General features: G+C 33.3%; 5 protein-coding genes across 5 annotated transcripts; 3 read left to right on the top strand and 2 right to left on the bottom strand.

Annotated features, from left to right (window-relative positions):
• Positions 1–3,413: 3,413 nt before the first annotated feature.
• Positions 3,414–9,766, top strand: LOC114412087 (protein FIZZY-RELATED 2-like). Its single transcript, XM_028375864.1, has 10 exons — positions 3,414–4,023; positions 4,107–4,229; positions 4,396–4,500; positions 6,472–6,651; positions 6,752–6,814; positions 6,918–7,112; positions 7,906–8,007; positions 8,098–8,160; positions 8,289–8,357; positions 9,184–9,766. Exons 1-10 carry the CDS (start codon positions 3,598–3,600, stop codon positions 9,235–9,237), a joined length of 1,380 nt encoding a protein of 459 aa, XP_028231665.1. The 5' UTR covers positions 3,414–3,597; the 3' UTR covers positions 9,238–9,766.
• A 7,169-nt stretch (positions 9,767–16,935) lies between these two features.
• Positions 16,936–18,381, bottom strand: LOC114412086. The gene is made up of 7 exons (XM_028375863.1): positions 18,308–18,381; positions 17,948–18,201; positions 17,683–17,850; positions 17,504–17,608; positions 17,330–17,402; positions 17,151–17,246; positions 16,936–17,064 (listed from the first exon to the last, which is right to left on the bottom strand). Exons 1-7 carry the CDS (start codon positions 18,356–18,358, stop codon positions 16,966–16,968), a joined length of 846 nt encoding a protein of 281 aa, XP_028231664.1. The 5' UTR covers positions 18,359–18,381; the 3' UTR covers positions 16,936–16,965.
• A 1,680-nt stretch (positions 18,382–20,061) lies between these two features.
• On the top strand, positions 20,062–21,306 carry LOC114413811 (putative G3BP-like protein). The gene is made up of 4 exons (XM_028378340.1): positions 20,062–20,571; positions 20,648–20,825; positions 21,014–21,135; positions 21,211–21,306. Exons 1-4 carry the CDS (start codon positions 20,062–20,064, stop codon positions 21,304–21,306), a joined length of 906 nt encoding a protein of 301 aa, XP_028234141.1.
• Positions 21,307–22,580: 1,274 nt separating this feature from the next.
• On the top strand, positions 22,581–23,608 carry LOC114413810 (aspartyl protease family protein At5g10770-like). Its single transcript, XM_028378339.1, has one exon. The coding sequence runs from the start codon at positions 22,850–22,852 to the stop codon at positions 23,606–23,608; it is 759 nt and encodes a 252-aa protein (XP_028234140.1). The 5' UTR covers positions 22,581–22,849.
• Positions 23,609–23,815: 207 nt separating this feature from the next.
• On the bottom strand, positions 23,816–25,434 carry LOC114413809 (probable leucine-rich repeat receptor-like protein kinase At5g49770). Its single transcript, XM_028378338.1, has 5 exons — positions 25,401–25,434; positions 24,985–25,102; positions 24,826–24,897; positions 24,010–24,084; positions 23,816–23,918 (listed from the first exon to the last, which is right to left on the bottom strand). The coding sequence occupies exons 1-5, from the start codon at positions 25,432–25,434 to the stop codon at positions 23,831–23,833; spliced, it is 387 nt and encodes a 128-aa protein (XP_028234139.1). The 3' UTR covers positions 23,816–23,830.
• Positions 25,435–26,951: the final 1,517 nt, after the last annotated feature.

Below are 26,951 nucleotides of genomic sequence, written 5' to 3'. Positions count from 1 at the left end.
ATCTAATCACTAGATTTATTATGTTTATATTAAAACCTAATTGGTTATTGTTTTTTATGTATATACAAACACAGTCTTCCATTTGTAATTTTTTCTTCTATTTTTAGATAAATTTAATTTAAATTATCATAAGCTTAAATTTTATAACATTAAAAAATATATTTTTATAATTATTTTCTCAAAAATCTATTTTTTTATAATAATGTGATGATACTTTATTAAATGTTTGGGTGAAATTTTTTATACTGATGAAATTTAAATGCAGACAAAATGCAGTCTACTAATTTTCTTCTTGTGAAAGATAATATAATAGTTGCTAATGAATGATAGAGGCAGAATAAATTTATTCTGTTTTTCATTTTTTTTAAAAGGGAAAAAAATCAGATTTGTAAAAAAAAAAAAAATTCTTACTACCATGCATGCTAATTGAAAGATCCAATCTGACCTTGAAAAAAACAAAAAAAAAAAAGATCTAAATCTGATTTATTTTCTAGTATGTAAATACAAAATAGAGACACTATCTGTTTTAAATCTTGGAAGGTACATAGGCTGGACATTGTTGTTTTCTTACCAGACACTAGGCAGCTTGGGCAGGACTTCAGCAATGGCTCCAAACCGTCATGCCATTTTATTGTTCAATATTTTATATTTCTTATCTCAATACCACACATACTTTGCTGCCTACTACGAAAAAATAGCAAGACTGTTTTCCATTTATAAAAATGATGCAGTAGTTGTCATATTATAAGGGTAATGGAATATATTTATTCAGAAGAATTAATACCATAGCTTAACAGCCTTAACCGTCACTCTTTTCCATTTTTTTTATTATAATTTGAATGCTTTCTTATAAACATAAAAAATAAAAATACTAGATTAGATTGGATTATTAAAACTTTCATTAATTCCTCCGGCTTAAAACAAGAAAAGAAAGATTGCTTACTAAATGTGCCATATATGATATATCAATCTGTTTTTTTTTTTCCACATTCCTCATTATTGCACATTTCACGTCATATATGTATCTATCAAAATTCTTATTTTGCTATACTACGATTTAAATAGCAAGACATATTTCAATAAATTTAGACCAAACTAATAAATCCCATGTGAGAGAAGTAATGCGTGCACAAATTTTAATATTCTTTAAGTTTTGCGTATACTGGATTACTTGTGAACATATTAATGACAATAGTTTTGACATAAACCGTGCTATGATGGTTGGGTATGAACTATATTTTTTTTAAAAAAATATATCACTTTCATAACATTTATTTATTTTTTAAGAAAATAATATCCTCTCATTTATTAATCTATGGAGGTCCCCCCTCCCATGTATATAGCCATCAACATGTTATATGATTTTTTTTTTCTTATCAATATTCATTTGACACTTTTTTTAATTCTCTCTTTTCCATACTTTTTTTGTTCTCTCCCTCGATTAAAAATGATTTTTTACCATATTGAACATAGTTTCTTTGTCTTATTAAGGATTTTTTTAATACTATAAATTAAACAACTTAACCAAATATAATTGTTATATCAGAACTAGAATTAGAGATAACCATGAATGTAATTTGTAAACTCAATCAATTCAACCTGCTCTCTCTCATGCTCTCTTTTAATTTCAATTCCTTATTAATATTATTTAAAAACACACACACATATATATATATATATATGCATATTATGAAATTTTATTATGTTCTTTTAAAATTATTTAAAAATTTAAATATAATTAGTTTTTAATAACTTGATAATCAACCCAATTCAATCAAACTAAAATTTGATTAAATTAGTCTGAATGTAATTATTATTATTTTGACACTCAATCAGTCAATCTAGTCAAATTTTCATCTGTTTAAATTTAATTTTAAATCAAATTTCACTCACGTCAACCTGACCCATGATCATTCATTTTTTTTAGGTTACCCATGATCATTCATAATAAAAACTCATTATTGCATTTAAGTTGTGCATTTCTACGTAAAGGTTTTATGTCGATGCACACGCGAAATAACCAACTTACAAATCAAAAAAGGGTGAAGTGGATAATTAAAATTTAAGGATCTATTTAATTAAAATTAAAAAGTAAATACGTAGTTATTAAAAAAAATTAATTGTGTGATATATATTTTTTTCTTCAAGTTTTTAATTGTTTTTTCAAGAGTACTTTTCTATAAATAAATAAAAAATACTCAAAGTAGCCTGCTCTGAAACTCTGTTAGTAAGAAGGTCTTGCTCTTTATTTATCGCATGATATTTCTTCCACCAAAAAAAAAAAATGTTATTAACCGGAGGTAAATTTGCATGATGCGTGCAGTGAGCTCCTTCCAGTTCATGTAAATAACGTTGTTTAACCACTACGAAGATCGGGAAGAATTACAGTAAATAATAATATTTTTTTCAATTTTATATCATTACTGAATTATGTGTTAGTATTTATTGCTATCATTTTTTTTTGCAATATGGGTATAAAGTATAAACACAAGCAATATACATACATATTTATTTATTAAATAAAATAACTAACAGCTAATACAAAACGCCTAAATACTCATATTGAAATCAACGTCATGAAATATAAAAATATGAAAACCAAAGGAAGAGCTGTTGGCTATATATGATTAAATATATAAGAAACTTTCTAATTCTTTTGAAATTTACTAGTTAGTATTTAAATATAAATATTTTTATATTTATGTTTTAGTCAACAAAAGTGAAAAGAAAAGGAAACTAAAAGAAGCCTATTTAAATGACATCTTAATATCTCATCCAAGGTGATCCTTACACACAAGCAATCTGAAATTAAACTAAAACCAAAATTATTATTATTATTATTAAAAAAAAAGAGATATTCCCATGCTAAAAGCAATAAGGCATAATCTTAATCTTACACAAAAGTATGCACTCAGAGTAAATTTTACAATTATTAAGAATCTAAGATTTTTATTTAAGATAAATCGAAGAGTGGCCCCGGTAAATTAATACAATTTTTTTATAATAACAAGAAAACAAATTTCTTATATGAAAAACAAGAAAGCAAAATGATACTGCCATGACACGTTTGGTACAAATTTTCAAAAAAAATATTTCCAAAATATTATGATTTTCAGAAATCATTTTTAATTTACATTTTCACAAAAATATTTTCTTTGAGGGGGTGAGAATCATATTTTTTAAGTTTATTTTTTTTACTAATAAAAATATCATGTTATTTTTATTAAATTATTTAACTTAATAAATAACTAAAGTTACTGAAAAAATATCATTGATTCTTTAATTTTAAAAAAAACTTATTTAACGTAACAATTATTTTTTTAAATTGAGTGAGTGTGATATTCTTTCCTTGCATTGCATGTAAAAAGCGCATATATAAGAAGAGTCGAAGAGAGTTATTCGGTCAGCTGGTGGAGCCAGAGTGAGCACGATAAGCAAGGCTTCCATCGCCATTTATATATATTAAAACTTCAAATAAAGTAAAACAAACAGAAAAAACAGCTGCAACTTTTTTACAGGGTTTTTTTCCCGGGAAAATAATAACAGCCTCTGCCGCAGTTCGTTCGTTCTTTCTCAGATCTCACCACCGGAACCGCCATGGAGGACTCGTCCGGCCACCTGAATATTCCTCCGGCCGCCGCGGCGGCGACTCTCCGGCACGTTGACCGCATGATCAACTCCAACCACTACACCTCGCCTTCCAGAACAATCTACTCCGACCGCTTCATTCCCAGCAGATCTGCCTCGAAATTCGCGCTCTTCGACATCGCCTGGCCTCCCGGGGGCGGCGACGACAGCTCCAGCGCCTACACCACGCTCCTCCGCACCGCGCTCTTCGGCCCCGACATCGAGCCGCCGCACTCGCCGGCGATGACTCTCCCCAGCCGGAATATCTTCCGTTACAAAACCGAGACGCGCCAGTCCATGCACTCGCACTCGCCGTTCTTGTGCGACGATTCGGTCCCCGGCGTTGTCCACGGCCCGGTCAAGGCTCCGAGGAAGGTTCCGAGGTCGCCTTTTAAGGTAAATTTAACTTAATTTGGTTAAATTTTTCTTATTTTTTTCAGTTTATGGAGATTGTGATGTGAGAGTGTGTTGCGTGGTAGGTTCTGGATGCGCCTGCGCTGCAAGATGATTTTTACCTGAATCTTGTGGATTGGTCTTCGCATAATGTGTTGGCTGTTGGTCTGGGAAACTGTGTTTATCTCTGGAATGCTTGTAGCAGCAAGGTGAGTTTTTTCGTTTTTTATTATTTGATTTGAGGAATGTAATGCATAGGATTAATTTGGAACTTTAATTCCTCTGTGGTAGTGATGTGAGTTAGCTGGTGTCGTGTTTATGCGAATTGAGAGATTCGTCTTTTGTAATTTGTTCTGTCTTGATGTGATTGTGCAGGTTACTAAATTATGTGACTTGGGGATTGATGACCTCGTTTGTTCGGTTGGCTGGGCTCAGCGTGGTACACACCTTGCTGTTGGAACTAGCAATGGTAAAGTTCAGGTAAGAGTTTACGGATTCATATGATGGGCATGTTTTTAAATTGTGGTTGCGGTTTCTGTTTTCTTGTGATCCTGGTACTGCAAAAAATGCGGCTGTAATTGTGGATGTGATGTTGTCATGTAGACCCTACAAGCCTTGACGTGTTATGGCCGCAATTGTGGTTGTGAATCGTTTTTTAAAAGCTTTAGTCATGGCAATTGATTTGTGTAGGAATGCAATCACGTTTGATCACCTTCAGCCTAGTGATGCTCTTTAACCATTCAGCGTCGTCGATGTGGGGGATCAATAGCTGTTGTTGATGCTGAAGCCCTAATGCATTTTGTAAGCTCTAAGCTTGTTTTCGCAAAGACGATGAAAGAAACATGGCAAAAAGAAGTGAGCATTGGGGTAAAGTGTCAAGACGACGATGCGGTCCTTCGTTTTGGTTGGAGAGAAAAAATAATAGAAAGTAACTAATAAGAACTTGCTAGAGTAGAGGGGAAACAATTGAAGATAGCTTTCGAGGGTAGTCAATTAGTTGCTAGACTTCCAGTAGGTGACCTGAGCCTTTCTAGAGGACAGAGTGCGTGTGTGGACTATTAGCTTTAAAGTGACAAGTATCAAATTGTGTGCCACACTGCCACTAACAGTTTATCTGTCTAGATTATACAGAATTGAATGCAAATGATTTTATTAGTCATTACTGAAGGCAATATCATGGAAAATATTCTGATGATTTTTTCATTAATAACATGGTTCATCTTTGAAAAATAATTGGAATATAGATATGTTTGTTTGGGATTAGTTAGAATAAAAAATAAGGATTTTCTGTACTGCTTTTCCATATTATCAATTATTTTATTTCATTTTTATTGATGATGCCTAAAATTGGAAGGTTAGAAAATTTCAGTGATATCTTTTTGTTCCCCTTCCTTTCAATCACTTTGCTAAAAAGCTTTCTTGGGGAACAAATCACTCCCTTTGCTTTCTTTTTATGAAGCAGAGACACTTAAATACCTTATAAATGTTTTAGCTCATAGGCATATTTGGGTATATTTAATACATTTAATGATGTTTTCATGTTTGGATATGCAATTATGTTTATTGATATAATTTTTTAATATGTTTATGCCGTTCCTAAATCTTGTATTGTAGACCTTGTCGTGTTGTGTTGTGTCGTATTCTGTACTGTCTTGTTTCATTGTCAACGTGGGTTGTTCTTGTGTCGGTGAATCATTTAAGGTGTGTTTGAATACACATTGAACGGCCATTCAACATAAAAGCTTCAAATTTTTATGACTTAAATATCAATTTGGTCCTTTTATTTATTTGGAATGTTCAATTAGGTCCCTTTATTTTTTAAAGGACCCGATTGAAATTTTCAAAAATAGAAGGACCTAATTGAAATTCTAAATAAATGAAGGAACCAAATTGATAATTAAGCCAATTTTTACAGTCACATTTGGTGCTTGGGAGTATGTGAAATCCTGTTCAATGGAGGCCAAAACATTTATACAAACACACACTTACTAAATGGGTTAATTTAGTTTTTGGTTCTATCATATATTGATATAGCTCACAGACATCTCATGTATTAGACTTTTAATATAGAAACTTAGTTTGCTTGCTTGATTGAATCTTAAAACACCAGTTCTGTAGTCCATAATCCTTTACCCTCAAGGGTGAGTAAATGGCAAGAATTTGTTCTTGATTGAGCTAAATTTGGGCGGGGTAGATATTGGTTGCTCAGTTTCCTTTTAAGTTAGATATCTAGTGCATCACTTCTACCTTAAACATTTTCCTTGAGATCAGCTTTCCTTAGAAAAATTGGTGTCAAGTTGATCTCTGCTTAACTGTTTCACATGATCAAGATATGCCTTTTTTCTCCATTGCATCCCTGAAACTTGCTAGTTCAGTTACCTAGCCACCAATTATGTTCTGTTACTAAGCCACCAATTAACCTATGCGTGGGTCTGATTATTATACATGTAGATTTGGGATGCATCTCGATGCAAGAAGATAAGATCTATGGAGGGTCATCGGTTACGGGTTGGGACCTTGGCTTGGAGTTCATCTCTTTTGTCTTCTGGCGGCAGGGATAAGAATATTTATCAAAGAGATATCCGTGCACAAGAAGATTTTGTCAGTAAATTGTCAGGGCACAAATCAGAGGTCAGGCTTGTTTTTATTTCCTTCAGTTTCGTCTTGTCTAACCAAACTACTATTCAAGGTATTCAGCAAGATTTTGATTTTCCTTTTTGGTTTTTCAAAGGTTTGTGGACTGAAGTGGTCTTATGATAACCGTGAGTTGGCATCTGGAGGAAATGACAACAGAGTATGCAAGTGCTAACTTAATCATTCTTCTGAACTATCCAACTGCACTATAATTCTTTAGTTTTCCTGCATAAGTACTAATAATTTATTTCTTGTGTTTGCAGTTGTTTGTTTGGAATCAACACTCAACTCAGCCTGTCCTGAAGTACTGTGAGCATACAGCAGCTGTTAAAGCTATTGCATGGTCTCCTCATCTTCACGGACTTCTTGCATCTGGGGGAGGAACTGCAGACCGATGCATACGTTTCTGGAATACAACCACAAACTCACATTTAAGCTGCATGGACACGGGAAGTCAGGTAAAAATACTTGTGCAACCTGTTTATACTTCATATCAAATTCACTACATTTTAATAATTGCTCTAATACAAGAGTGGTTATTTGTTGGTACTACAAAGATTAGTTGCTAAAATATGTGTTCCTTCTGTTGAAGGGTAATTTTGATAACTCATTTAAATTGCTGAACCAAAATCTACAAAATGGAAAATGAAAAGAATAAAATTAGCACTTGAAAAATGATTCAAAATACACTGTTGAAAAAAGATATAGATGTTCAAGAAAGGATTAGAAAAGGGCATGGTACAGCAACATTGGACCTCAAGATGGACATTACTCTCTGTTATTGCAATGAGTATGGTTAATGTTGAACGATAAGACTTGATGTCTTAAAGCCCAAAAACACAGAATTATCTCAAATACATCATAGTAGCTGAATAATTAGCTACGACAGATCCACAACAAATAGCAAATAGGTTATGGTAACTGACAAGTTATAACATTCACTATTTGCAATAAACCATCTCTCTTAAAAGCTTAGGCTACAAGTTGAAGGTGTATGAATTAATAGTTCTTTAGTCTTTTACTATTCTAAAGTTGTAAAAATTACCTAAATAATGCTAGATTAAATGTCATTTTAGTTGATCATTCATAGCTGTGTAAGTTTGATACTTTAAGTTTCTTGCAATTTATAAGTTGTTTTAAGAACTTGTGGCATTTGCCCCTTCACATACTGAGAGAATGACTAAAGAGCCTTTCTGCTCTGCCTTTTCTCTTTCTTAACACAAAATGATGTTCAACCTTCATATACGGCAGGTTTGCAATCTTGTCTGGTCCAAAAATGTCAATGAACTAGTAAGCACGCATGGCTATTCCCAGAACCAGATAATTGTTTGGAGATACCCCTCCATGTCAAAGGTACACTATATCTACTGTGATAAGCCGAATCTCTTTTATTTTTACTTAATTTTAACATGTCTTACCATCATTTTTGGTCCTTCGATTCAGTTGGCCACTCTTACGGGTCATACCTACAGAGTTCTTTATCTTGCCATTTCTCCGGATGGACAGGTATTTCAGTTCTTTTACCTATTCATCTTTATATATTACTGTGTCTATGTCTATGTTTAAGAAAATGATTTCTTTCCGTTTTATCATATGTACTATGTTTCTGGTTGTGATGAGTTATACTGTTTCAGACTATTGTAACTGGAGCTGGTGATGAAACACTTAGGTTCTGGAACGTATTCCCTTCCCCTAAATCACAGGTAAATTATTCAATGAAAGATGGATAAAAAATTTGTGCTGTGGACAGCCCTGCTGCTTATTTACATTTGTGAATATATTATGTTTCATCGTACTTGGAACTGTGTCCCTCTTCCTATGAATATGACTGGAGATACATTAAATTCACTTTAAATAGTTTTATAACTGAGCAGCACCTTTGGTTTCTTGTCCTTTTTTTTTCTTCCTTTGAGAAAGATTTTTAAATCTCAAGTTGTTTTGCTTTTATGAAAATGACTTGTGTGTCATTCCTTGTTTTTATTTATGGATTTTATGTTAGTGCCATGAAAGAGGCTGAGTATACAAGAGAAATATTATTTTTGTGCATGAAAAATGCTTGGCATATCCTATACACATGGGATTAAAAAATGATCTAACCAATAATATACCTACTAATTGCCACAAATTTGAATAACAATTATCATGCCAATCCTTTTTAATTCATCAGTTATATATTTTGGTTAAATACTTAAATATATAGATGGTTAATCAACTAGTTACCCCTACCAACCTCAGTAAAGTGATTTTTAGTGATTAAATCAGTTTGATGGTTAATCTCATCTAATGATGGGAATGGATCCTTTAATGTTAAATTTTTGCATGAGTGTTTGTAAAAAATTGTGTCTATCTCTCTCTTCTTAAATTTACACAAATTTTAATATGACCTCACATTTAATTTCTATGAAGAGAGAGACAATTTCCACATGATATGATCAAGTGAAAATTTAACATGAGAGAATCCGCTCCCTTTATCTTATTGTTTACTGTATGTGTTAATGATTGACAAACTGAACGTGACCATTGATGCAGAATACTGATAGTGAAATCGGAGCATCATCTTTTGGAAGAACAATTATTAGGTGATTGCTCCTGGCATTTTGATTCAATCAATGTGGCATATTTCAAAGTTTGGGTTGCTGTGCAGAAAGAGCAGAAAGAAATATCAGAGTAGAGAGCACCATGGTGAAAAAACTTATCATGTGAAAAAATAACATAACAATGGCATGCTTTACCGATTAGAGAGCATTGCAGGGAGCTAAGAAAGTTACATGATGGCTGCCAAAGACGTAGACATTCATGCGATTCGTGTGGAGTCTCATTTCTTATTTACAACAAGGTCATTTTATTTTATTGTCCGTCGGAGATTTATACATGTTAATGGAGTTGTAGCTCTCCTTCGATTCTTTTCTTTTTTACAATAGTTCTCTCCGATGTTATATATTCAAGATGAGTATACAGAGAACATCCTTAGCAAGCTTGTATCATCTGTTGTATATAATTATTAATTTTTTAGGAGTTTTGATACTTTCCTCCATTTATTAACCCTGTCGCTTTTACTTCTGATTGTGGGGAAGGAGAAGATAAGGGAAGGAAAAACATTGGTTTTAAAAAATATATATATTGCCAAGGATGAGGAGATTTACCCACACTAGAGGGTTTGCGTTCTGAAAAGAAGATGAAAATGTCAAAATTGATTGTCAAGTAATCTTTATTTATTTTTATTTTTTTAAAAAAAGGCAGATGAAAAGATTTTATTAGAACACATCACTATCCTTCTCAAAAAGTGTTTAAAAGATACTACAAAATAGTTCATAAGGACAGTAGCGATTTTACTAATATAATTGACAATTCTAATATAACCACTACAAAACCCAAAAAAGTCCATCCTTCAAACATATTGCTGAAATATGCGGTACGTAACCACCAGAGACACAACTGAATCCAGCAGCAGTTCACATATATCACCCCACCTTACTCCTCTCAAGTAATAGGCTTCTTGTTCTTGAATGGAGGAACAATGGTCTTGAATGGATAGAGAACCTTGGAGTTGGAACTTTAAAGCACTAAAAAATGCAGGAAAAATGGGGAGATGGGCTGTGGATTTCCAGATCAATTAGGGGAGTGTTTTGGAGGCATAAAGTGAAAATGAGGGAGAATAGAAGTGTAAACAATTTAACACTTAGTTTAGGCTTCCTTCCTTTCCTCTTTTTGGATTCTAGTAAGAGGTTTAGGAACACATTATTTTTAACCACTTTTTTTTATTGGTTAAAGTTTATTTAAAATTATAAAATCATCAGAGAAATTAAATAAAATATGAAATATATAAAATTTTATGACTTTTAATAAATTTTAATCAATAAAAAAAAGTATATTTCAAAAAATATATTCTTAGTATTTCTCTTCTCATCAATAGCATGGTCCAGTTCAATAATTTGGAAATTTTCGTTTCTCATGATGTATGTAAGAGATTGTAAGAAGGGAAAACATTATCGTTTTGGTGAAAGTTTTCAAAATGAATATTGAAGTTTCTTATGGTTCAATGACATGAAAGGACTAATTAGTCATGAAACATGGATGGGAATCAGTCTTGTGTATTTTTTCTCATTCGAAAAAGTTTGTCATAAAGCACACATTTGACACTTGATGAAATAATATTATTTTCATCTGCAATATCAAAAAAATAATATAAAATTTTACAAAATCTTAATTATAATTAATAATGATTAATCATAATAATTTATATAAAATATTTGGCTGTATACTCATAGAAAATAGTAGAAGCTTTTACCGTCTATTTTACATCATTGACTAGTTTTCATTGAATTAATTGTGTTGAAACTTTAATAGAAATTCATAAAAAATCATTTAATTAAATTTTATAGTTTTCACTTGTAATTTTCATAAATCAAGTTAAACAAATATTATTGGAAATCATGTGGTGTTGCATTCTTCGATTTAGTAAAACTCAAGTGCTACTAAATGACAAGCTAGCATAGAAAATAATAATGGAAGAAATTATGGATTTTAGGATTCATAATTTACTACGAGTGTAGATTTATATAGCTTTTTCTTTACATGTTTTGATGTATTAAATTGATAAAGTATTAGTATATTATAGTATTAGGATTTTGTATATTAAGTATATTTACTTTTATGAATGACTAATTAGACCTGTTCACCTGCTAGTCCGGTACATGGTAGATTAGGCTCTAGTTTAGTGGGCATAGGTCAGACAGCCCAATTTGTCACCTTTAGTCACAACCCAGACTCTCGTTAAGCCATTAGAATGATCTTAGTGATGAAAAAAGATTAAACATAGATATACACTTCTCATAAAGAGAGTTTGATCATATTCAGTGTGGAACATAGATGAAATAGGGCTTGAATTAATTTGATGTGCTATCTTAGCAGCCTAGCTTAGGTGAATTGTTTTGAGTATACTTGAGCTGTATATATCAAAACGACGTGATATTAATACCAAAATTTCACAACAAAATTATCTACAATTTTCATGAAGAAATTAAAAACTAGTTTAGCCTGTCAATGCCTGACAAACAAAAAATTATGCTTAGTAGAGATAACGTCTAAAAGATTGAGACCCAACACCAATAAGACTCGCACTTAGAACCAACACATCCTTATTTTCAAAATGGGTTGCAAAAGTGGTGCCTACTACCTTCTTGCAGTCCAAATGATCCAAAGTTGGTTTCTATTCATGTTCTTGTAGCTAGATCGTGCCTTTAGGAAAGAAGACCTAATCTAAGAGCATTCAAGTGTAAAACGTAATATATCTCTCTAGGTCAAACTTTGGGATTTATATATGAATGTATCACAACTGATCGATTCAATATTTTCACAAGAGTATATTGTAGGTAACCTTATCTTTTGCTTCGAAATCCTTGAACACGTATTGCAAGCGGTTAAGGTTGCTTACACAATCCCATAATCTTAAGTGTGTAAACATGAAGAGATTAAATTCAAGAGAATGGTTGTTCATCATACGATTAAGGGGGTTGAAGGAGTACATAGACTCGAGTGTGTAAGCACGAAGAGACTAAATTCAAGGAAATGGTCGTTCATCATAGAACTGAGTGGGAGCAAAGGAATACACAATCTCGCAGTCTCAAGTGTGTAAGTATGCATAGACTAAGTTCAAGAAAATGATTGTCCATCATACGATCGAGAGAACTGAAGGGATACACCATCTCATAGTCTCGAATGCGTAAGAATAAAGGAACTAAATTCAAGAAAATGATTGTCCGTCATACGACCAAAGGGATTAAAGGGGTACGATTCAGAAAAAAAAAAAAAGGTTATTAAGTTATTCTATTTTGATTTTTCCTATGACTATAGAAGTAAAATAGATGTTGAAGATTTATCATCTACCTTTGAAGTTTGAAGAATTGACAAGGACCATTCTTGAATATTCATGGATATCTCTTCATCTTTCATGGTTTTTCTTTTTATCATTATGATTTTCTAAATTTCTTAGGATTAGGTTAGGATGAACCTTAACTTGAATCTTCTATAAAAATCCCATTTCTTTTTATGTGATTTTAGTTGTTGAATTTTTTCTTAATATTTTTCCTGACTAATCTTCTAGAATTTTTTGTAATTTAAATTTGCAATTGGAAAATTGAGTTTTTAATTGTTCCAATTCAACAACCATATAATTCTTGCAGCTAATAATAAGGTTAGATTGTTTGCATTTCGTAATTTCCTAAACCTACAACTTATCATCAAAGTTTCGGTAAAGAATCCTAAAGTATATAATTTATAAAGTGATATTATGCTCACTTCTACCAAACTAATGAACATAATTAAGGCTTACTAGATTAAGATAATAATCCATGCATCGGTCACAGTCTAAATTAAGTCATGATCACATTGTTGTAGTGCTAACAAAAACACAGGCAAATATCATAATATGTATTTACATTGAATTCAATTTCATTTTTTTTTCTAACGCTGAATACTTACACACGACGACAGTCCAATTTAATTGCCAAAAGTTCTCCCTGCATACTAAATGAGAAAAATAATTCAGCTCCAATCATTTTAGGTTTGCGACATAAGAAGCTCTTGACTAACTCTTAAGAGACCACGTGATTGAGCTCATGCATGAGCGCACGTTCACATGGGACCCATTTGAGTATGCGCATACATCTTTCAGTGGGCCCAAACATTCTACCTTGTTGAATTTTGAATTATTTGCGTGAAAGTAAACCCAAACCAATGCTTCATGCAACTCTGGGTAGTCCTTAAACAAGTTTTTATCACCGTGAATGAAGGCATTCAATACCTATATATATATATATATATATATATATATGCAATGAAATATAGTTACAGTCATTAAATTGGATAGTGAGAGAGATTATTCAAATTCATGATAAGAAAAGTTGCTTACTATCTAACAGAAAATGGCCATTTTCTGTTAGAAATTTTCCCATTAATTTTCCTCCAATGTGCCACCACTTCATCCCTTTGTAATTTGTTGTACCACCCTTGCAACTGTACGTGTTTTACAAAAAGAATTTGTTTGTTAAATATATTTTATTAACTGCGTATTTATTTTAATTTATCGTGTAAAGAATTGTTTTTTATCAAGAAATGTAAAAATATCATTCTTTTATTTTAAAGTAATAGACCAAATGAGTAAAATTAGTGCTCTATTTATAAAAAAAAACTATTGAATAACTTTGTATTTTTATATAATAAATATTTTTAATAAAAATTCTATTTTCACTTTTTTCATTGTGCATTACAAACATTAGAAAAATCCTTTATAAAATCAATCTTTTAATACCACGTTGGAGTATCCATTGCACTCTATTTTAAATGTTAAAGTGAATTTCCTATTTTTTGTTTACAGACAAATGTGAATAATTAAAATGTTATGTTAACCAAAGATTCTAATTATCACTTTCTCATCATTCTAATTCTGACCCTTTTCAAGTATCAAATCATCTTATGACCGGGTAAGAATAAATTAACTTGCTCACTATTCCAATATTTGGTAGGGGAGGAAAGAAAATCCGAAAAAAAAAACTTTTGAAATTTAATTGAAGAAAAAGTAAAAGAATTTTTTTCAAAATTTTTTTTTTCTGGAATTCAATTTTTTTTATTTTTTTAAACAAAATGATATTATTATTTGCATTTTTTTTCTTCCACTTTCACTCCTTTCATCTCATTTTAAATTTTAATTTTTATACTAGAAAATTGTATATTTTAATTTCTATCTTTAACACTAATTGTGATGTGATGTGACCAATCACATTGCAAAATCACAACAAAACCTTGCTGACGATAATGGCTGTAAAAAAAATCCACACCTTCATTTTGTGATGGTTTTTTGTGATGGTTTTAACCCGCTAAAAATTATGACAATTTGACATAGCAAGATTAACGACAATTTTTCAGTCATGTGACTATTAATGTTAATAATATGAACAAAACTTAACTTTTGAACACGTAATTCACATTAGATTTTATTATTATATATTTATTTTCTATTTTATTTCCTTATTACATCAGTTATCATATATGTATTAAATATCTGTCATTTGCTCATTTTCCATCCACATGTTAGCGTTGTGCCAGCCTGTGGTAGTAACCATTTGCACAAGCTATGTCAGTACGCACGAGCCACAGTCCCACCCAGTGACCCAGGCACGCACGCACCCATCATTTTTGGCATACACAATCCCAACCTCATATTTTCAAATTCATGACACATTATTATTATTATTATTATTTAAAAATAATCCTTAAAACATTAATTGAGAAATTAAAAAAATTATTATCAAAATCATAAAAGAATATAAAAATCATGAACACAAATTTTCACCTTTAAATAAAAATATTTTTACTTTAAATTTTTAACCAATATATATTCTTATTGGTATTTATCATATTTTAAAGTTAAAAAGTAAAGTAGCCCACGCCATACTCGTATCAGAATTTGTTTGGAACTGTGGTTATCATTCTTATTTTTATCATTAATTTAGCATGCGACGAGTAATGAACGGTGAACATTATTACTATTGTTGCATCATTAATTTATATTATTATTTAATAAAAGGAACAAAAAAAATAGAAAAACTAAGATAAAAAAATCTTTAAAAGACTAAAACATTAAAAAAAAACCTTATTTTATAGGGATTTAAGCCTTTATTTTATATAACTAAAATTCATAAAAATAAATATTTTTAAATAAAATAATGCATTATAGTTAAAATTTATTTTGATTTAAAAATAAAAGGTGATAAATTTAACATAATAGAAAATAAATAATATTAAATACACGTATAAAATAAAAATGAAAGTAGTTTGATATAATTGAAAGAAAAAAAAATCATTGATTAGTTGCAAACTACACATGTGATTTTTAATAGCTTATTTTTTTCGTTTAATATTTAATAAAAGTGTTCTAAATTTTTTTAACATCATTTAAAAAATGTCATCAAATATAATTAAATGTTACTGATATGTTTTATCACATTTGATTAAATGTTGTGCTTCATGTGGCTAGAAGTTTGAACTTGGAAAATTTATTAATAACATTTATTTATATTTGGTGAAATTCTTTTTTAAATGCTGTAAAAGGTTTTAATAATATTTTTATTAAATGATAGGAAAAAAAATATGATTAAAAATCGCACGTGCGACAGACTCTTTTTCAAAATCTGAAAAACAATGCAATCCAAAATCAGAATAAATTGGACTTGATCTTATTAAGTTGAATATAAAATCAAACTGATTAAGTATTAAGGAACGATTAGAGTGATTTAAATCAAATATATTTCTTCTTCTTTAAACTTGATGAAATTTGATCCACCACCTTTCAACTATCCAAGTGTTATCTCTTTCTAACGATCATAAGTCATAACATCATTCACCAACTCAAAACAAAGCATTGAAGAAATACCTGAGTTTTGTTTATGGTCTGCGAGATGGAGAGGGTGATTTTAGAGGTAATGTCACAATGGGTTAGCGTGTAAGTTCTTGGAAGATATGAGGGGTGTTTCTTTTGGTCCACTCCTAAGAATAAAACCTTCAGCTTCGACGCATCAAATATCACTACTAGAAAAATTGGATTTTAAGTCGGTTCTTATGCCCATGTCACGACGGTTTTCAACCGTCGTTAATGCCAACGTCGTAAAATGTGTAAGCTATTTTACGACGGTTATGGGACCGTCGTTGTAAGGTTTCAATACTACGACGGTTATATATAACCGTCTTAGAATGCGCCAAATATTACAACGTTTCTTCGATAACCGTCTTAAAGTGCACAGATAATTTTGGGTTATAAAGACGGTTGTGATGACCGTCTTAGTAGGTGCCCATCGTCTACATTTTTAAGACGGTTTTGATGACCGTCTTTGTTGTTATGCCCATTTACGACGGTCTTTGTGACCGTCTTAGATGGTATGTCAAGACTGCATACGAAGACGTTTTAGGGGAAACGTCTTTGTATGTTATGTCAATTTACGACGGTTATGGAAACCGACTTTGTAGTTCTACATTATGTTGTAATTTTACGACGTTTTCGGGAACCGTCTTTGTATGTATAATTTTTTTTTATTTCGTTTTATTGATGCATTTTTTTTACATTGATCTCTGGTACCTATAAATTATATCAGACCATGCAAATTAAATAATAGCATCAAATGAAATCTGAACAATAGCATCAAATGACATAATTGTAGCCAACAATTGTAGTCATGCAAATTGAATACCTTTTTTTGAATTAATGATCCTCTAATGTATCCAACATACAAATGTACTTGTACATAATACAAATCAAATTTAGCAACTGCTTTTCCTAAAAGATAAAAAGTAAGTTGCCCATTTCTGTCGAACTGATGTGATGGCCTCCACGTCTAACGATGAGCCATCAGAGAACCACTACAAAATTAACATTAGATAAAATTATTAGTAACTTAACAAATATTAACCAAAGTTACAATTGTAACTCCATGCATTATGTTTACCTTGTGCCAGTCATCCTTCAAACCGGCAGTCACGATGCACCACATCCAGTGCATGACATAATATCCGCACTCAAACCCTCCGCTTTGCACATTAGTCTACATATAACATTTTTAATGGTTACTTAACATTCAACACTTAAAGATGTGCAAACGGTTCATTACAAACAAGTATTGATTACCTTGGGTTCAACCCACCGAGGTGCACCTTGATTAGACATGCCTTCAAAAGAACTGGTTATTGTCTTCATTGCACTAGTTAAAGAAAATAGCATATATATGACAACCATTTTTGCTGTATATGTAACAACAATTACCAACTAAATGATGCCATGATTTGTATATTTGAATAGAACCTGTTAATTGCGCCTTTGATGCTAATATCAGGCTTCTTCCTCAGAGAACAAAACCAAACGACCGTGTTTTCCCTTGGGTGGAGAACAAATAGTTGCCAATGTGCCCTGAATTGGACAATTATAATAACAAAATTGTACAACAAAAAAAAAAATTAAATTCAAAGAACAACTGAACTTACTGATTCAAGTAAGCTCCTAAATACAACTGCCTTTGTGATTCCTTGACCCATGTTTCAATGTATTGTTGGCATTGTTGCCGTCTTTCCTTAGCATTTTGTATAGATTGAGGCTCCAACAAACCATATAGTGACTGATCAGCTTTGCTTCTACCGCACTCATTCATAAATCTATTTCGAAGACAAATCATGATTATTTTAAATGTTTGAATGTAAAAATATTGGTTATCAGGTAATCAAACATAAAGGTTGTAGGAAAATGACTTACATGGTCCACAATTGTAGTATCGCTATGTTTAAACACTTGTCACCTGATATTATTTCCGCTAGATCTGCATGTGTGATGTAAAATTTTGCCCCAATCTCAGGAAGTCCAAATTGGTTCGCCTCCCACGGCACTTCCACTGGATTCTGGTACACATAAAACAATATCTTCATCAACTCTCCCAATGGATCGGATTCACCTGCAAGCTTTGCATCACTACTATGTTCAACTGGCTTCCGCACATTAAGGTCAGAATCCTAAGTGGTACAAAAAAATAAGTATTAAATTTAATCAACAACTTAACAAATATTACAAGTGTGTATTCAAATGACAATTTGGCAGGGGGATTATTATATTACTTACATAAGATAAAGGTTTCACTAGATGTCTGGGCCATCCAATGAATGAGTTCATGGCGTCCCTGACATACTGAATCTCTGAAGTGGGTAACGGGACAATGGCTTCACCATCGTATACAGTGTCAACACACACCCTTACTACATCATCTCCATAAGCAACAGTTTGTATCATGCCACCTACTCCAAAGACCTTTCCCCCTGCCACCAGCTGTGTACTGTCACCACAAACAATGTAGAAGCCCATACTACATGTATCAAATGTAGACCGCTCGTTACCAACAACATTATTAGCAGCTTCAGCACAACTTTCTTTCGTGCTAACACGTGCAACAAATACGTCAGGGTTAGACGGTCTTGGGGGAGCTGACTGTTGCGTATGAATTTGGGATAATTCACTCTTGATCGCATCCAACTCCATTTTCATCTTGTCCATACGATCTTTGTTCTCGTCTTCTACCTCTTTCTTCACCTCTTGCTTTATAGTTTGTATGATTTCAACCAATCTTTCGGCGGTGATCGCAGGCGAAGAACTGTGGGACCCACAGGAAGCATGTCCAAAGTAGCTGGTTATGGTCACACCATGTCCACCGACACGAACACGTCCAGGATGCTCTGGACGACCAATGGCAGTGTTTAGGATGTCTTGACGACCATGTGGGACAAAAGCTCCCTGTTTAGCTTGTCCTTGTAATTCATCCTATGACATTGACAACAAATTCACTTGTGGTTATGGTTACAAATTACAATTTATAATTGTGGCATATATTAGACTTACAATTTTGTCTGCGATTTCTTGAGCTGCTGCAGATGTCATTTGTCCAAATTTGTTTGTCCTAGCCTTTTTCCACTTCTCATGTCTCGCAATAGGGGATGGAGGGTCGACGACCATATCTGCATTTTGACTATTGTCACCTTCATTCAGTCTTGACTTGGTTTTCTCGGCCATTAATTTTTTTTCAAGCACATCGTAGCCTCCACGAGAGAGTACATGGGGAGATTCATTGAATTTTTGAATTTCCTGTGCTTTTTTGCGTATTCCCTGTCAGCATTTTCAAATACAACTCAAACATGTTTGACATTAACAACTAAATTACGTAACTAAAATGTTATGTAAAAAGATTGAAATTTAAACCTTCCAAGTAGGGGTCTGTCGAGTCTTTGCAAATTCTTCCCATGTATTTCGATCAATACCATACTTAGCAGATGGATCCTTGTTTTGTTCATCGTCATTCTCAGCATATACATATCTGGTCGTCAGGGAGGACTTAAATTGCCTCCATCTGGTCCCAACGGTGGACATAACCTTCTTCTTCGCAGTTAAACCTTCAGGTATGTCAAATTTGGCCTAAAATAATAAATAGACAAAGTTAAATTTGTAAGAAATAAACTTATAAGCAATAAACTGAGAAAAGATATACACAATAATTTAAATCCTATGCATAATTTACATTTACATTTATAAACAACAGGAAATTAAAAGAAAACTAATTATATTTAATCCCTATACACACAGCCAGCAAATTTACACTTTAACATGCATAAAACCAAATGTGTTTACAATATACTTACATCAAGGCTTTTATAGTGTGTGTGGGTGGTGGTTTAAGTCAAGCTTCCCCGTTTTTTGATTTCATAATTATGGCTTAAATTATCATCCTGAAGGGTAATTCATTTTATTTTTGTATGTGGGATCTATTACACTTCATTTTATGCTTCCAGCAATACTGTTTTACTGCGCCCTTGCCCGCTTTCCATTTCATGGTGACTGGATGCTTGACTGGCAAGGATAACTTAAGAAGAAAATTTGCACAGTCATTCTTTCTTGCTCCACAAGACAATGGCTATTTTGTTCTGAATGATGTTTTTAGGTATGTAGAAGACCATGAACCATCAGAACTGCCTCCAGTTACTGGAGATGGTGATGCAGCTGCTGTTACAGTAACACCAGAAACAGGCAAGATTATAATTCAAAATTTTTTTATCTTCTCTTTCAAAATTTATTCAGGAGTTGGATTCATGTTGTTCTCCTTCTTTACAGAACCCAGTCATTTTGCTAATTCTTCTGCACCAGACCCCACAAATTCTCATGTGAACAAAGGTCAAACTGTTGCTGAGAATGCTTATGAGCCATCTAATCATCATGAGAGACACATACCTATTGAGAATGTCGACAATGTAGAACCACATTTTCAGTCAAATGGTAATGATGATTCTCAGGCCACAGAATTGGCTTCTTCAGCTCAAGAGAAGAAGTCTTATGCATCTATTGTGAGTATTGCTAGAAACCTTTCACTTACAAGCACTGTTGTTATTAAGTTTTCGAAGCTTATTAGATTTGTTGTAGGTGAAAGTCCAAAAAGAGGGTTTAGTTGCAACTAAAGTGTATGTGCAAACTAATACACTAAAGTCAGGGCCTAACAAAACTGAGAACAAGGTAGTTGAGTCAGTAGAATCTACTGAAGTGTCTGAAGCAGCTTTGGATAGTGTTAACAACCCTGAAAGTAGTGATGCTCATGAGGAAGGTACATGTTCTTTGTTTCAATTTTCACATATGTCATGCTTTGGTATTGTGTTTCAAAGTCAGGAGAAAATGAATTTTAAAGCAATATATCATTTTATTTTTGTAAGTCATTAAGTTGGCTGCTTGTAACTCAGCCAAATATTTTTCTTAAACATATTTGTGCTTCTAATAAACAAATTCTTCTAACAGTTGAGGGGCACTCCATTTACATTCGAAATTTGCCTTTAAATGTGACGGCTGCTCAGTTGGAACTGGAGTTTAAGAAATTTGGGCCCATCAAGCCAGGAGGCATCCAAGTCAGAAATAATAAGGTGATTATCAGGTCAACAATGCATTCAAATTACCCTTTTGCTTTTTATTCAGTCCTAATGAAGTTTTGTTTAAAGAATGAGACACATACCACACCAAAAACCAGAGCAACTACTAATAACAACCATTTATGGGTCAAAGAGGCAATTTATATGGTCACCATAAGAACCTAAATGAAAAAAAAAATAATAAGTATGTCCAATGTTACAAGTGAGATTGAGACAGAATAAACCTAAGTTAAGAGGCAAGATTCCCATAATTTATGTCTAACAGATCAAACAAAAACGACTGTCCATGTAATTATGCCATAAAAAAACAGTACAAACATGTTCTAAAATCTAGACAACCAGAACTCCTATTCTGACATCTAAATCAATAAGTACAACCTCTCATACTTCTATCTGCATATCAATCCAATTCATGTTTACTCATCCCATTGAGCAGAACAATCTAATTCATAAAACATCTTCACAAATATTTTCAGTTGCTAGTATCCAAGGATTTAAATTACAGTTGCAATCACAGTCATGGTTACTGAAATTTCAGGCAAATGTGGCTAATACAGCCACAAAACCTTCCAGAACTACAAACCACAGTTATGGATCCCAAATTCAAAGCCATTGTAGTTTCATAAACAGCATGCAGATTCTGGGACACATATAGTTACCAGTTTAGCGTACTTACCAAAATGTCATCCCATACAAGAAATTTTAGAGTTTCTGGGACATCCTTCCAAGTTGTATGAACGATAGGGATTTTCTCCCGTGCCACTACCCCCAAGTAACTATGAAATTTTTCTTTATGAGGACCAGATCCTCTACCAGTAGAAGGGTTGACGTGGACAGTTGGTCGTGGTTGATCTAAGCTTTTGGCAGTCAACCTTCGCATCCTGGTAGTTTGTCTAGTCTTCTTTTTTGTGGTTTCCGTAGGAGAATCTGCTGGTGGAGGGGACCTCGGGGGTGTTGCCATGCCTGCATAGAAATACGGAAATAAATTAAGCCAACTAAATTACCACAACATAAATGCATCAAATGGTAATGAAATACAAATAATAAGAAATTTAAAATGACAATGGATAAGGTAAACAAAATGGTGTTATATACCACATTCAAGTAGATGTATTTTCCCATAAACCTTCGTCATGATCGATACGATTCGCATATACATCATCCTCCTCATTTTCATCATTTACGGGAGGCATTTCTGTGGAGAAGGTCGGCATGTCATTAACATCAAGGGTTGAAGCATCAATATCGGGAGATATACCAATTGTTTTCCCCTGAAGAACAACTGACCATCTTGAGTCGTTGGGATCTTCAACATAGAACACCTGTCTTGCTTGTGCTGCCAGGATGAATGGCTCGTCCTTATAACCAATCCTTTGAAGGTCAACCAAAGTAAACCCCATTTTGTCTTGTCGGACACCTGCATTTCCATTAACCACTCTTCCTTTTTACTGTTAGAATCTAAGTAAAAGAAAAACCTCATTATTTGGTCTCTCTCTCTCTCTCTTTGTCAAAGTCTTAAACAAGAGATTACTGCCTTTGACAAAGCATGTCTTGCTTTAACATCACTTTGGATTATAGTATATTATGCCTTGTATTAATAGTGTGCTTCAAATTAAAAGTTTAAGCCTCTATGGTTTTATTAGTTCAGAAATGAAATCCCTTTTAATATGAATTCTCAGGAAAGGAGAAAGGTGCTATTGTACTGGAAATGAAGGACAGAGGACATTGCTCAGAGAAGAAAATTGATTGGAACAGAAGGCTTCAGAAGCAGCTTATATTAGATGATCTCCGCGTTCGTTCAATGCAAAACAGGATTCGAAGAGTAGCCTCCACCCATAATGTAGAAGCTTCACAAACCCAAATTCCATTATCTTCTGGTATAAACTTGCAAACCTTAAACTACATAGTGACAATGGGATTGGGTAGCAAGAATATGACTGTGATAATTGACACTAGAAGCGACTTGACATGGGTCCAATGTGAGCCTTGCATGTCATGTTATAATCAACAAGGACCAATATTCAAACCTTCTACCTCCTCTTCCTATCAATCAGTTTCATGCAATTCATCAACCTGCCAATCTCTTCAATTTGCCACAGGAAACACAGGAGCCTGTGGAAGTAGTAATCCATCAACTTGTAACTATGTGGTTAACTATGGTGATGGATCTTACACTAATGGTGACCTAGGTGTTGAAGCACTTAGTTTTGGAGGTGTTTCAGTGAGTGATTTTGTATTTGGTTGTGGTAGGAACAACAAAGGTCTATTTGGAGGAGTCTCTGGCCTTATGGGGTTGGGAAGAAGTTACCTCTCATTGGTATCTCAAACTAATGCCACATTTGGAGGAGTTTTCTCATACTGCTTACCAACAACAGAAGCTGGTTCTTCTGGGTCATTAGTTATGGGTAATGAGTTTTCTCAGATTTCTCAGAAGAAAAAAAATTCATATGGCTCTAGATATTTTTGAACTTTCAAGACATGCAATGGAATGAACTGTCCGTGTCATATCTATCAGAAGATAAATGCATTATGCATCAAAATTGGGTTCTGCTTAACTTAGAAGCATATGCTCTTTTGTCAATATGCAATGGAATTAGTGGTCTGTGGACAATTGAAGATAATTTTATATAGGGCAACAAATTTTTGTGACATCAAAGTATGCAATATACTAAGTAAAAAAATACACACCTTAGGAATAAGAAACAGCATATAAAATCTCCTGCATATTTCCTATGTTGTCTGGAATAGGACCCTTGAAGCTACAACCAACAAGAATTCTGTTGACAAACGAGAAAACATCTGGTTTGTTAGGATTTTTTTATCAAAACTAATTCAGATTTGAGTTAGTAGCAATCTATTCTGCATTACAAGGTTGCCAGCTTCTTCAATTCCCCAATGGATTCTGGAAGTGGTCCAGTCAAGTCCTTGTTGTAAGATAGATCCCTATAAGAGAAAAATCGGTAGTTACTTAAAGCAGAAAAAGAAAAATCAAGAATTAAAAAAGAGATCAAATCATAAAAACTGCTTTCTCTCTGAGCTTAGTTTAGACAGATAATTAATGGAATTAATATTATTGGTTCAAGTACATTGTCCACACGAAGTGTTTGTCATCAGATGTTTGTGCTATGTCACAGGAGTTTCTGCCAAACATCCCTTTCTGCATTGTCAGATTTCTAAGCAGTGGTGAGTGGAAGTAGGTTCTTTGGGTTCGTAGCAAGTATTAGACATTTTTCTGTGCCTTATGTTTGGGTACTGGTAGAAAGAAGGTTAGATGTTATGGAGTAATGCTCCTTTTGCATGCAAAAGATGCATTTGGATAGAATGAAATGCAACATATGCTGATTTTATTACATGGATTCTGAGGATTCCTGATCCTTGTTTTCTGTATCCCTATTTTTTAAAAATAAATTCTTGATAAATAATAAAATACGTAAAAACCATGGAAATAATATACAAGTCTTAAGCCATTTCCCAAGTGTTAGTTTAACACTAATACTTTCTGGATGCATCATGCAAATCCCAGTGGCAAATTGTCCTCGCTTGAGGTATATGACACACACTCATGGCTTGATCATTGCCTTCTGGTCACAGTTAATAGGATGGAAACTGAGCAGTGTTTGACATCCTCCAGGTGTGACTTAAATTTGATATGGTACAAGCACATACTCAAAATAAAATACTTACAAAGTCTCTAATTCAGATAGTGATCCAATATCTCCAGAAAGCTGACCAGCCAAACCGGTGCTTGATAATGTTCTGAAATACTAGCAATCAAGTTAATATCTCAAAAACAAATTCTGGAGAATGAAACAACAACCGAGCGTATCAGGTAAGAGACGCTACATTGATGTAATGTGTGAATTCTTGCACTTGATTCCAACCCAATCATCACAAGGATCTGAACCCACCCAATTAGGAGGGGTGTTCTCCCAGGTATTTATAAGAGACAAAAATGTGGTCACTGCCAAAGAATACAATTCAGTCACTGAGATCTTATGCAGAGTTGTATAACTTTTGATTGCTCTGAAGATGAGCAGAAGAAATAATTAATACTGACAAACTTTTTCTAAAACATGCAAGACACAAATTTGGTTTATCTTAACTTACTAAAGCAGGTCCAGTGCTTCTGGTTTTGAACTTACTAAAGCTTAGTTCTACGAACTATAAACATTTAATAAATGAGCATTATAACAAACATGGCATTCACATGTAAAGAAAAGGATCAAACACATAGGATATAGCTAGAAAACTAAACTCACAATCTCCATCAGCTGTTTCTCCTTCTGCAACCATGGACAACTGAAGATAGTTTCAAATAGGGCAACAAACTTTGTAGCATCAAAATATGCTATACACTAAGTAGAAAAATACAACTTAGGAATAAGGAACAACATATAAAAGCTCTGGAACTGGTTGATTTATGAAAGTGATTTGATAACATCTATACCCGTACTCCTTCCCAAGTAAATAATAAAAGTATTATTGCTAGTACTTATGAAAAGTTTAACAAAGGAACTGGGTAGTTGTCATTATAGAGGATCCAAATTTCTCTCTCAACATCAAAAAATTAATGAGAATGGCAATGACACACTAGAATAACCAAGAGAGGAGCGTCAAATATTGATAGTCCTTTACAATAATTTATCAAGCATGAAATTAAACAGAAAATCCAACAGGAGAATTCCTTGTGCTTAAAAATTATCTAAACAAGAAAATTTCTAAAGTACTGGTCCTATTGAGGGTCCACAAATGACTTGAAATTTCGAAACTAACAAACTAGGGAGGGCATTGTGACTAATTGGACACCCATCTATATTCTATGGCCATAAGGGAAAAATTCAGAGCATTCATGCATATCACTGAGAAGTAATCACTTAACTTAACTGTTTGTTTCAATTTTCCACCAATAAACCCGTGTTATCACTTATCAGTATAAAAGCCGAGGACGTGTGAATTTATTAAGAACAAATTACGGTTCTAAAGAGGGGGAATATGCGGAGGTTAAAGCCAAACATGCATTGCTAGAACTGAGGCCAATGCTTGTCATTTCAAAACCCAGAAAGAAACCAGATCCAAATGATGCTCCTACGTTAATCAAAATAAAAAAATGCAGAGCAGAGAAATTGTATGAGCCAGGAAGAGATAAAGCAAGCACTATTCAGAAATGCAGGTTATGGTGAGGCTTCTGTGCAAAATGTTCCCTAATTTCTGAGAAAGAAGAACATTTAGGGGCAAGTGGTAAGGAGAAAGAACAACTCACCAATGACGACGACGTTGGGGTGATACTCCGGCGAAAGGCGGCGACGGAGCTGAGGCTACGGTTCCACGGCGGCGGCGGGGGAGGTTCTTTGAACCTTTAAAAGGTTCACTTTGCAGCTGAAAGAAAGTGTTCAGCGGCGGCGGGGGAGGTTCTTCGAAAGGGCGCCTCACTTTGCTGACAGCTTAGAAGATTAGGGTAAGCAACAAGACAACTTAGAGTTTCGAAAGGTAAGCAACAGGACAGCAAGAGGTTCGAAGACTAGGGTGAAAGGGCAAAGAGGAGGAAGAGCGAAAGGGTTACAAGAGAGGGTTAGAGAGACTTCAGCGCGAAAGGGGAAAGAGGAGGAAGCGCGAAAGGATTTATTAACCCAAATATATTAAGACGGTTTTCATATTAAACCCGTCGTAAGTTTAATTGTAAAAGCACATTCTAAGGCGGTTTTAATAACCGTCTTAGATTTAATATCGTAAAATCCTATTATTATTCAGATAATTACAAAAAAGCCACCGCACATCTTTTTAAGGCGGTTCCCCAATAACCGTCGTAGAGT

This window comes from Glycine soja, chromosome 5 (assembly GCF_004193775.1).
Source record: "Glycine soja cultivar W05 chromosome 5, ASM419377v2, whole genome shotgun sequence".
NCBI classification, from domain to species: Eukaryota; Viridiplantae; Streptophyta; class Magnoliopsida; order Fabales; family Fabaceae; genus Glycine; species Glycine soja.
This window is presented reverse-complemented; position numbering and strand designations above follow the sequence as displayed.

Bases quoted from the DNA above. Each gene is read 5' to 3' on its own strand.
- LOC114413811 (XM_028378340.1), top strand. From the start codon at position 20,062: ATGGTGACTGGATGCTTGACTGGCAAGGATAACTTAAGAAGAAAATTT. The intron at 20,572-20,647 runs GTGAGTATTGCT...GATTTGTTGTAG, and splicing joins AGAAGTCTTATGCATCTATT to GTGAAAGTCCAAAAAGAGGG. The intron at 20,826-21,013 runs GTACATGTTCTT...TTCTTCTAACAG, and splicing joins TAGTGATGCTCATGAGGAAG to TTGAGGGGCACTCCATTTAC.
- LOC114413810 (XM_028378339.1), top strand. From the start codon at position 22,850: ATGAAGGACAGAGGACATTGCTCAGAGAAGAAAATTGATTGGAACAGA.
- LOC114413809 (XM_028378338.1), bottom strand. From the start codon at position 25,434: ATGGTTGCAGAAGGAGAAACAGCTGATGGAGATT. The intron at 24,085-24,825 runs GTAAGTATTTTA...TTTCTCTTATAG, and splicing joins CTATCTGAATTAGAGACTTT to GGATCTATCTTACAACAAGG. The intron at 23,919-24,009 runs GTAATGCAGAAT...GTTTGTCAACAG, and splicing joins TTGAAGAAGCTGGCAACCTT to AATTCTTGTTGGTTGTAGCT.
- LOC114412087 (XM_028375864.1), top strand. From the start codon at position 3,598: ATGGAGGACTCGTCCGGCCACCTGAATATTCCTCCGGCCGCCGCGGCG. The intron at 4,230-4,395 runs GTGAGTTTTTTC...GTGATTGTGCAG, and splicing joins GGAATGCTTGTAGCAGCAAG to GTTACTAAATTATGTGACTT. The intron at 7,113-7,905 runs GTAAAAATACTT...CATATACGGCAG, and splicing joins GCATGGACACGGGAAGTCAG to GTTTGCAATCTTGTCTGGTC.
- LOC114412086 (XM_028375863.1), bottom strand. From the start codon at position 18,358: ATGAACTCATTCATTGGATGGCCCAGACATCTAGTGAAACCTTTATCT. The intron at 18,202-18,307 runs GTAAGTAATATA...TGTACCACTTAG, and splicing joins TAGTGAAACCTTTATCTTAT to GATTCTGACCTTAATGTGCG. The intron at 17,609-17,682 runs GTAAGTTCAGTT...TGTCCAATTCAG, and splicing joins TTAGGAGCTTACTTGAATCA to GGCACATTGGCAACTATTTG.